This window comes from Pundamilia nyererei, unplaced genomic scaffold (genome assembly GCF_000239375.1).
Source record: "Pundamilia nyererei isolate P.nyererei 1_Seehausen unplaced genomic scaffold, PunNye1.0 scaffold00008, whole genome shotgun sequence".
Lineage (NCBI taxonomy): Eukaryota > Metazoa > Chordata > Actinopteri > Cichliformes > Cichlidae > Pundamilia > Pundamilia nyererei.
This window is the reverse complement of record NW_005187409.1, coordinates 5,002,198-5,013,174: the sequence shown is the minus strand read 5'-3', so window position 1 is coordinate 5,013,174 and position 10,977 is coordinate 5,002,198. Positions and strand designations below refer to the sequence as shown.

The 10,977-nt window shown below is 40.3% G+C and overlaps 2 protein-coding genes across 4 annotated transcripts in view; one reads left to right on the top strand and one right to left on the bottom strand.

Annotated features, from left to right (window-relative positions):
• Positions 1 to 1,218: 1,218 nt before the first annotated feature.
• Positions 1,219 to 9,924, bottom strand: dpf2l (D4, zinc and double PHD fingers family 2, like). Of its 3 annotated transcripts, none has more exons than XM_005723094.1 (11): positions 9,826 to 9,924; positions 8,055 to 8,215; positions 7,640 to 7,747; positions 7,299 to 7,492; positions 7,093 to 7,185; positions 6,193 to 6,277; positions 5,564 to 5,698; positions 4,820 to 4,951; positions 4,479 to 4,591; positions 2,639 to 2,720; positions 1,219 to 2,465 (listed from the first exon to the last, which is right to left on the bottom strand). In XM_005723094.1, exons 1-11 carry the CDS (start codon positions 9,855 to 9,857, stop codon positions 2,380 to 2,382), a joined length of 1,221 nt encoding a protein of 406 aa, XP_005723151.1. In that variant the 5' UTR covers positions 9,858 to 9,924; the 3' UTR covers positions 1,219 to 2,379. The 3 variants fall into 3 exon arrangements, with proteins under 3 accessions (XP_005723151.1, XP_005723152.1, XP_005723153.1); XM_005723095.1 differs by having other exon boundaries at positions 7,299 to 7,489; XM_005723096.1 differs by lacking the exon at positions 5,564 to 5,698.
• A 24-nt stretch (positions 9,925 to 9,948) lies between these two features.
• LOC102206991 (high-affinity choline transporter 1-like) overlaps positions 9,949 to 10,977 on the top strand; it is a 31,318-nt gene continuing 30,289 nt past the window's right edge. Inside the window, exon 1 of the mRNA XM_013916164.1 lies at positions 9,949 to 10,004. The gene's annotated coding sequence lies outside the window, so the exon portion shown is untranslated. The remainder of the gene's footprint in view (positions 10,005 to 10,977) is intronic.

Sequence of the window (10,977 nt, the reverse complement as noted above, 5' to 3'; positions counted from 1 at the left end):
TTTTTTCTAATACTTTTATTCACCAAGATGGCAAACAGGCCAGATGGGCTACCCACAGCCATGGTCAAAGGTGGAGGCTGAAATTGGTTTTTGGGACATGGAAACTAATTTAACTTTGTCCTGTCAGCAGTTTACCCGCTAAAGCAGATGACAGAAGTGATGTATGTAAACGCTGTTGCTACTTTAACACAGTGGCACTCTCGTTTTAGAATGGATACCGAAGCTAGGTTAAAAACAGTCAGGGGTGTTTACCTGCTGCAGTTCAGCACCATGGACAGTTCCACAACCGTCGGCTAATTTTAATGATAGGGAAAATGCTAATTATATGCAATATGATTTCAATAAAGAAAAAGGTAAAGAAGCAGTGTTATGGAGGTTTGTGACAGCATGCATAAGCTCAAATGCACTGAACAGGCAAACATCCAGTCTGACTTTGCTACTTCAGATTTGTCACCTGCAAATCCATGATGCTATTCTCCCGTTTGATAACATCTAAAAGGTGCTCTACTGGATTGCGATTGTGATGAGTGGTTGAGTTATTGCTGGCTTCCTATCACATTGAAGCAGTCTCCTCTGACCTCAGACATCAACAAGGCAATTTCTCCAGAGAATATGCTCAGCCTGGTCTTTTTGCAGTGCTTTTTAAGATTATTCTTTGGAAACCCAAGAGATGGTTGTGTGGGAAAATCCCAGTACATTTGGTGCCACATTCACAATCACTGGAATTGTCTTTTCCAAGTGGCACTGACCTGTCTAAATTCAGTGAGTTGCTGCCATTTGGTTAAGTAAGCAGATCATTTTGTTAACAAGCAGTTGAATAGTCGTCCATAATCATAATTAAGGAAGGAATAATTCAGGAAAAGACAAAAATGAAATAACAATGAACACATTATTAAAGGTGATATTTTTCATTCAGGCTAAATTGGCTTCAATACCAAAGAAATGTAAAAATAAAAATAGTACAACAAAGTACATCATTATACAAATACTCATAATGGAGGTTTGACATATCAGAATAATCAAATAAATCCAAACATGTCACAGTCATAAAAAAAATAGAAAAAGGCAAATACAGTACAGAGAATGCATTAGGAGCTAGATATTGAAGTGTTTGCTATGCTGTAGAGTTTACAAAATTCTACTAGAAAACTCCCAATACCAATGGAATATCAGATAATACAAAATGAAAAAATAAAATAAAATACAAACAATACAATGTCAACAACAACAACAAAAAATAAAGAGTGTGACATGAGAGTGTGTGTGCGTTCATACGGGTGCAATTTGCATGCAAATCTGCCTCAGTGTGACAAATGATGAAAGCAGCTACAGTTTGTGAATGAGTGTGTTCCACTGAATCAACAGAAATGGAGTGTGAAAGGATGATGTCACTGCTAGATGAAGTTTACAAAGCAAGCAAAATAACAGCTGTGAGAACAGGATGCTACTTTATCCTAATTAGTTTCATGTTTCTGACGTCCCGGCAAAATCAGGTTTTCTGTCTGATGGAGAAAGATGAAAAAAAAAGGGGGGAAAAGGGCTTTTGTTTGATGAGCTCAGCCTACAGCATATGGTCTTTATGTAGTGTTTGGTTGAAGTAATGGAGTGGAGGTGAAAGGTAGCAAATACAAAAACTTTTGTGCAGACTCAAATGAGCGAGTGATGAGCTGCTGTCGTGTGATGGCGGACCTTGGCACTGACCGGGTCCCTCTCTGGAAACTTCCTCAAAGGATAAATACTCCGATGGATCAGACAAAAGCACACATGCCACTACAAAAGCCCACTAGTAACCAGAACAATAACAATAATGATAATAATAACAAGAAGAAGAAGAAGAAGAAGAAGAAGAATACTCAACCGTTTACTGTATGTTGTGACATTTTCCTTTTGCTCCTTTCGGGGAATAAAAACAGATCATTCAGCAGAAGAAGAACTGTGGTGGGTCGACACTGCACACTGTGTCTTTGAGTGTGAGGGGTGCAGGTTGTTAGCTGCGGTGCTAATCCGTTTTCTCCTAGGAGCTCCCATGGAGACAGCAGCTACTATGGTTACTGTATGCGCTGTGTCTCTGGTATCTGGTGTGTAACAGTCCAGGAGAAAGTGTGTGTCCATGCTGTTTGACGGCAGCCCTCGGGGACTCTGCAGGCAGGTTGGTAGTGACGGTTTGATCCCCGTGGTTGCTGATCTGAGGTCTGTTTTGGCTCTGTTCCCCCCTCCCCCTTTGGCCGCTGAAGATATGAAAGACTTCTAAAGCTGATCTGCAATCCGGCTCAGCTACATCAGGACCGAGCCTCGAGCTCCGGACTGAGAGGAGGTCTGACGTTTCAATTCGGGGTGGGATCCTGGTGCCTGAAGGGGGTGGAGTCCACCACTGTGTTGTCACTCAGGGGCGGAGCTCTGGTTTTGCTGGTATATGGAGGCTTTGTCCTTCAGCAGAGCCAGGCACAGGTGGCAGCTCCAGCTCCCTGGAAAACAGAAGCAAAGTGAGACAAGGCTCGAAGTGATGGAATCTTGGAGTAACTTGGCAGATACCAGAAGGCCACTAGCTGGTGTATTAGTCACATTTTTACAGCTCTCTCAGTTGTATCTAACAACTTCCTCTGAGTTTGCTACCCTCTGCTGTAAAGTGTCTGCTTACCCTCTGGTGGTTCAGTCATGGGTGGAGTTAGACAGTACATGTGGTAGCCTCGATCACAGTCATCACAGAACAGCAGCTGGTCCTACAAATACACAAAATTTCAATTTACTGATGAAACGCTCACCGCTCACGCTTTTCACTCTCCTAACCCTCGGCATTTAATAATTAGTTATTATTATTCATCTCTGGCTCTTCCACCGTGTGTCTTTTATCCCATGTTCCTCCCCTCACACCCAAATAGGCGATGGCTGCCCCTTCTGAGCCTGGTTCCGCAGGAGATTTCTTTCTATTAAAAGGAAGTTTCTCCTACCTACTATCACCAAAGTGCTTGCTCATATGGGGTTGTCTGATTGTTGGGGTATTTCCTATATTACTGATGGTCTTTACCTTACATTGTAAGGAAGAGACACTGTATGAAAACTGAATTGAAGTAAGGAGGAGCAAAAGGACAGTTACTCTCAGAAACAGTCTCAATTTCTGTTTGTCAAAATAAGCTAAAATTTAATTAATTAATTAATTAATTAACAGACTTAAAAAATACTGGTGACCACCAGTGCTACCACTCAGAGGGTTAGGGTACCCCTTCCTAGTAGATAAACCTATGGTATCAATTTTAAAATCCTGCATTACATTGTTCTTGCTTTCACATTAACAAGATTTTCAGAAAACTTGACCTCACCAGGATTTCAACTGATCCGAGATTTTTAATAGCCAGCCCTAAGGTATCAGTTCGAAGCTCGTACATCACCTTGTTGAGTTATCGCATTCACAAGACGAATATCCGATATCATTTTTATATGATTTTCTCTTTAATTGAACTATGAAATTCCCCACTCGTAGGACTAATAAAGGTATCTTATCTTATCCAATTTTTTAAAAATCTGATATCCAAAGATACTGTTTATTTGGCCCAGTATGTTATGCTGGTGTCAAGACAGCAGTTCATCAATAAAGAAAATAAAGTTAATCACACCTACATGAGCCACTATAACAACTAATATGCCTTTGTTGTCCCTCTCAAACTCATTAAACACACTAAAAACAGAGTCGGGGGGACTGCAAGTCAACAAGCTGAAACTGAGAAGTGATGTTGCACTGTGTCTGTCCCACAGCTGTGACGCACAGAGTGGATGTTTGCTCATTAAAACAAAACGATTTTTAAAAATAGAAAGTTTAAGTCAAATAATATACCTTTACAATTTTCTACCATATTCTTAGTAAATCTTGCAGTGCATAGTAAATAAATATCTTTTTACAATTCTGGTAAAAGCAGCCAAAAAGGCAGTCAAGAGATGCTGGCTCCTTCCCGTGCCTCCCACTATATCAGAGCAGAAAGACATTGTGAATGAGATTTATGTAATGGAAGCTATTATGTTTTCAATAAGTCTTAAAAAAAAAAAAAAAAAAAAGCATTTTTGTCAAATTATGGAGCAAGTGGGTCAGTTTTATTAAGCCTCTGCACCCAGACTTTGTTGAAATTTCTCCTGTTTAGAAACTTAGAGTGCCTGTGAGTGCCTTATCCCCCTTTAAACCCTGTGACGGATGTTTTTCCTTTGCTCCCCACTTGTTCTTTGTTCTCAAAACGTAAAAAGATAAAAGTGGTTTATATTTGGACATCCTGTTATTGACACACTATGTTGTACTCCACTTCTTGAAAATAAAGAATTTCAAAAAAAATAGACAGTCTTATGTGGATATGGTCAAAAAGAGAAGAAAGGGGTCACAGGCAGTTTTTTTAAACTTGTAACCACTACAGATTAAGGTTTTGGGGAACATTAAAAAAATAAATAAATAAATAAATAAAATAAAATAAATAAAAAATTTTTTTTAAAAAGCTCACATCATTCTCGGAGGTGCCACAAACATTGCAGCATTTGCACTCGATGCACTGCCAGCGATAGGTCTTCACCGCAGCCATCATCACTGGTGTGAACTGCAGGCACGTTGGGTGGCCTACGCAAAGGAGACAAAAAACCCCAAAAACACACACACAAAACAGGTGAACAACAATGAAAACTGTGAGGAAGTAGTGTGGAAAGACCTGCAGGCACCATGATACAGAACATTTTAAGGTTTAAATGGTTGTCTCAAGAAAGACCAATTACACCAAACAGCAGATAAATATCTGCTTTAAACTATATGTGTGATAACCAAGCCTAAAGGGACACAATGCGTTCATACCTGAGCGACCGCAGTCTGAACAGGATACCAACTCTTCTGATTGGCCGGTCTTCTGGTTTAGGGTGGAATCTCCCAGACAGAAGTCACAGTAATCATTGGGCAGTGCCAGCCCATTGGGACCCTTCTTAGTAGCTGTGCAGGAAATAAGTGAAGAAACTATAAGAATCTGAACGTATGAAGGAAAGAGAACACCGCTCTCTTCTCCCAGGTAAGCAGATCAGCATATACAGCTTAAAAATGAAAGTTCCACATTTTCCAAGTACAAACCTGTTTGTAGCAGGCCTTCCAAAAATAACATTCATAATGACGATGCATTGAATTATGATTGAAACTTAAGTATGAGTGACAACTCACAAAACGCACTTCTTTTTATGTATATGATAACACGATTTCGCGTGCACAAAGGAATTTTTTTTTAAAAAAAAGCAAGACCATGGATATGTTTGGGGGTTTAAAAAAAACAGACAAAGGAAAAAATAAATATGGATGATATGCTTTTAAAAAAAAAAAAAAGGGGGGGGGGGGAGTCCCAACTGTGCAAGCATGTTTCAATCAGGAATGCCTCCAAATTTGGGATCTGAAATAATGAAAATCAAAAAATGAAAAGAGCAAGAAAAATTTAAAAAAAGAATGAGAGAGAGACTTCCCTTGAACAAACACACACATGCTACACAGCATGCAACCAAACCTCCCTCCCCTCTTTCTCTCCATCTCTCTCTCTCTCAGCACTAGAGAGTGACTCACTCTTCTGCTCCTCAGGCTGGCGAGGAGTGGGTGGTGCCTCGATCTCCTCGCGGTCCTCGCCCTCCTCCTCTGCCAGGTGAGAGTGTGTATAGTGGTAGCTCAGGCCAGGACGGTTCTTGTAGCGCTTCCCACAAACTGACACACACACACACGTTCATACAAAAGTGTTATAGTTGTGGCAGCGAATTTTAACTACCGTCCAAAAAGGCCCAAGTTGGAAACAAGGTGGGCGTGCACCTTTCACCACCTCAAAACCAAGTAAAAGAAAAAACATTAAAAAAAACACTAACTTCATTTCATATGATTAATTGTTGACGGACACGCTAGTAGCAGACTCATACAGCGAAGGAGAGCATTTGCACAGTGAGCTTGGGCCAACAGGAAGTTACAGAGCACACGAAGCAGCATCTCAGGGATAAGAGAGAGAAAAGAAAAAAAAGACAACGCATCCAGGCGAGCAACTTTTTCAACTTCTGCGTCGTCAAACTTTAGTTCCAGGTGGGATCTTTCAGATGACTCCATGCATGGCACAAGGCTCATCTTTGTCTTTTAAGAGGGGAAAAGCAAAAGCCTCTCTTGCTGACATGCATGGCGCACACAAACACGTTACACAGAAAGCTAATACTCACTGTCGCAGGCGTAAGGTTTATCCCTTTCCTCCAGCGCTGCAGCTGCGGCCTCCGTTTTCTTCTTGCCATTCTTGTCGCTGCGGCCCTGAACAACAAATTGCACAGTTGAGACCAACAAACAGACCAACTTAAACAACACAACTTACTTTGCATACATCACCTTTAACGGTTTTGAAAAACAATGAGAAGTAAGTGCATTTCTGACAATTGGTACAGATCAAAATGTTTTGGGAAGTGAAAATGAATTGAACATTTTGTGAAATTGGTTCACTGGAGAAATCAAAATTACAAAAATAAACTCTGACACAGGAGAACCAGCTGAACAAGAAAAGCCCCTTTCAGATAAATATGCCTTTCGATAAGAGTGTCAGCTTCATGTATCAGAAGCACATTGGCCAACCGTATCTGTGTCTGAATGACAGAACAGTGTCAGTCAATCAGACTAAAGAAGCCAGTGATGTTTCATATTGTATCTCTGAAGAGATCAAACAATATCCATGGAAAAGAAGTGCGTTTAAGAAAAACGTTAGATTGAGAACTATAAGCATTGCAACTTAAGTAGTAACTGTAAGCACTGTTGTTGTAAGTTGTTTTAATTCAGTTATCTATCAACTATCACTGTTTTAATTATGTAAGACAAATGATGAGCTGATTAATCAAATTAACTGTATTATTAAAAATGACAACATTGAAAACACATTACGCTGACTGCAAATAAGACAAAGGATGACTTGAATTATCAGCAGCTCATCTGGTCACGTTTTTCTTTTTGTTATTGTAAAGATTTCTTTATTTCCTGTCAGAAAGATGTAACATCAAATGTCGGCCAAGTTAATATTTTAAACATATCAGTTTAGACTCACAGTTGGCAATCCATCAGTGAAGAAACAGAACACTAACCTTGGACTTGCTCTTCCCTCGCCTCTTGGGGGTCTCATCCTCAAAGTCTTCGTCATCCAGATCATCCAGGTAGTCATCATGGTCCAGCACTCTCTACCATAAAAATAACAGTCTAATTGCTTCTGCTTGTTAAAAAAAAAAAAAAAAAAATCATTTGTGCCATTTTTGACAAAAAGCATCAGCATCGAGTCAGCTTTGGGTCTGACCTTACGGATGCGCCCAGAGGATGTGGTGGTTGTTGATGTCACAGGAGGCTCCACGGTAGCCGGATCATCCTCAGGGCCTCGAACATCTGCCACACCGCTCCTCCTTTCAAGAGGCTCTCCTTTCAGCAGGGCCTCCAAACTGCTGCCATCCACTGCTCCCAAGGTATCGCGCTTCAGACCCAGCTCCAAGTCTGCTACACAAACAAAGCAGAACAAAAATGCATACAACCACTACAAGTGTAACAGATAAACCAGTGTATAGAAGAAAGAAAAAAAAAGAAAATAATTAAACTTATGGAATGTTTATTTAAATGGAAAAGTTGTTTCATCAGAGGTGGTACCTGGTTTGATTGGGGGAAAGGCCAGACGGGGATCCTCAGGGGGATGAGAACGCCGTTTCTTTCTCCAGCGACGGGCTGGGTAGGTGTAGAGCTGCCCTGGAGCTACGCCTGATGTGACAGAGAAACACCAAAAGCTGAAGTATGTTTTAGTGAGATGACATGCTACACCCTGTATATCAGTTACAGAGATCATCTAAGGAGCTTGGAAAGAAAAGCGACTGGACTTCATCAACCTCTAATCCAAGAAGCTTCAGTTCTTTGGTTCTTCAGAAGCTTCTCGGATAAGAGGTGAAATGTCTTCAAGAAACGTAAGGTCGTCCAGTCGCTTTGCTTTCCAAGCTCCTTGGATTACTATGACCTAGATGACTGAGAACCTACAAATGCTTAAAGAAATCATCCAACACTACTTCGATACCTGCACTTCGGTGTCTCTTCTCCATCCAGATGTAACAGTTGGACTGGGCTACACCAGTCTGAGAGTCCAGGAAAGGCATAAGGATGCTGCGCTCGGCACACAGACGAGCATTATAATTATGACACTGCTCCATGGCATCTCTGTAATACTGCTCTCCAAGCCTGAAAAGTGGAAGTTGGACACTAACAGGTCAAATAACACAAATCAGAGCAGACTATTAATAATCAACTGCTAATTAAACAAAGTTCAAATAATCAACACTGAAGAGATAAGTAAAAATGTATCAGCAGCACCAGCAGTCCTTAAAATGTCTATGTTTAACTGTCTCATTACATTTGTTGTCACAAATGCTTTCGTGGTTTCCCTCCTTGGCTTGCTTTAGCTCAGATATCCCTGCACAGTCAATGGGTGTATCTCTAGCTAAAACTATCCAGAGCTCAGAGCCAGGCACAAGCTAGCAGCCTCAGTATGAGCAAAAGATCAATGCAGTTATGTGAAAAATTATGCAAGCAAGTGAAAAAGATATAAGAGTTATCTGGTTAAGTTATTAACATACTGCAAACAACACACAGCAGAGCATTTTATTTTCAGTAATTTAAGTGAGAGAAAATCCTCTAATTAACTTCAACCTGGGGGACATTTTCAAGTTTAATCATCTCTTTATTATGAAAATAATTTGCATTGAAAAAAAGGTTCAGTTTGATTAATATATCCTGAGTTATAGTTCTTAGAAAAAAAAGGAAATGGTATTGGCAGGTCGCAGTTAAGGGAAAAATCAGCCAAGAAAATTGCAATCAGTGCTTCTCTAGTACTAAACCTTTTTTTCAGCTGCTATTTTTGTTACTTATCTGCCAAGCAAATTTTAGCTGGGTTTAACAGCATGACTATGCTCTGTAAAGAGTCGAGATAAAGTGAATTAAGACACATAAAAGCTTATTTTCACTTTAAAACAGTCTTTTTTGAATGACATGCAGCTGATACATGACTGTGCTATCACACAAACCGGCCTTGCTTGAGCTGCACAACAAAGGAGCTGTGAAATTACTGCAAACGGCACTACCGAACAACCTACTGCGACTTTGCTCGCATATTTCACCACAAACGTCTCTTCTACTGCTTTGCAATTACATCCCAATTTAACTATTTTAACAGTAGTCAATGTCGATGTATCTAAAATGAATAATTAAGGGTTACTGCTCTCCTCATAAATCCACTATTAATTATGTTGAATCACAACAGTAAAACGATGATATTTTTCTGTCTGGGGTCAATGTATTTAATTATTTACTTACGGGCGACACCAAACCAAGCCTAGTTTCATTTGAGCACTCAGCATTATCAGTAACGGTGGAGGGTGTCAGAACAAAAGGTTGATTGTTAGCGACTCTCGTCACAACAAAGCGCCCGCCAACCTGACAGGTTAAAGGAAAATTAACCCGCTTTCATCTGCGTGCGACTGGCTACAAACTGTTTAAAGCTTTTACACGTAAAACCACTTTAAGTACAATTAATACTTGCTGAATTAGGCTTAAACTGAGGCTGAAATGCAGCTCCATAGCAGGGTTGATTCCCTTATGTTTCCCCAAAGCTAACAAGCTAACAGTAGCACGGAGGATAACGTTATCCTCTTGGGACAATTATCGTATTCAATACTGAAGATGCGATGTGCAATTTTTCTGCGCCCTGCCTTTAAAACGATGAATAATTAACTAAAAAAGCGCCTCTGTGCGGCTGCTAGTTTAACTCTCACAATAAATAAAGGTAAACTTACACTTTAACAACACTGTCGACGGCCGCCGCCATATTTGCTTATTGCGGTTGTGTGATGTGCCACTGCGCCTGCGCACAGATTCTGGAAACCGTTATTGCCTCCACCTGGTGAAAAACACGAAATGCGCATTTTACAACAAACTTCTCCGCACTTCGGTTCCTCTACACAACCTTATTCGGGTAAGAGGAGTCATTTGTACTTAAGGTGACTTATAGGCGAAAGAATATGAAACATGAGCAAAAATCTGATGCATAAAATACTAATACGTTTAGAAAATGTGCCATGTGTTGAAATTGTGTGTCTCTCGACGTTTGTTTGGTTTGGGGGGGGTTTGGTTTTAGTTGTTTTTTGTTTTTGTTTTTTTTACTACAACCAAAGTTCAAATTTGTCAACAGAACAAGCATTTATATTTACTGTGAGACAGGATTGTCTACATCATTTATTTTCAAACGCTTCTATGCCAAAGGGCAAGCCAACATAACAATGCACACCTGAGTTAAAGTGTGCTCAAAATAACTTGCATTTTTCGACATATGTAGCATCTGATTATAGCCCCCCCCCCCCAAATTTTTTTCTTTTTAACCTACCATCATATGCTTTGCCTCAGTGGCCTTATCAAACAGTCCATGGACTGTTTGATAAGGCCCTAGACCGTTTGTTGCAACAAACGGTTGTGGAAAATTTAACAATAACCTGCAACACATCCAGCGAGCTTGATTTGAAGTGGGGTTAATAAATACATCGCAATGTGTAGAGAGCACCCCAGTGAAACACTAGGACCATCTCTGAATTGTGGCCACCGCCCTTACATCTTATATACAGGGACACAGACAAAGAACATTCCACAAACTCTTACACGTTGATAAGCAGAAGGAGTCCCACTATCTGTTTAACGTCTCCCATTACAATGGCCTCACTGTGTTAACTGTTACGGATTCAAATATTGGGGATGGATACAAGAGGAAAAACCACAATAACAACACTGGTCCGGCCGGGTTGAGTCAAATGATGATTTTAACGATCACACGCGTGGGAGATGGACACCGTACGCAGACAGCATCAGATCTCAAAATGGTGGAGCATTGATCAAACTCTTATAGCCTCTAATGGCCCCCACCTTATCATAAAAGCCTAAACATTCACATGCTTTCT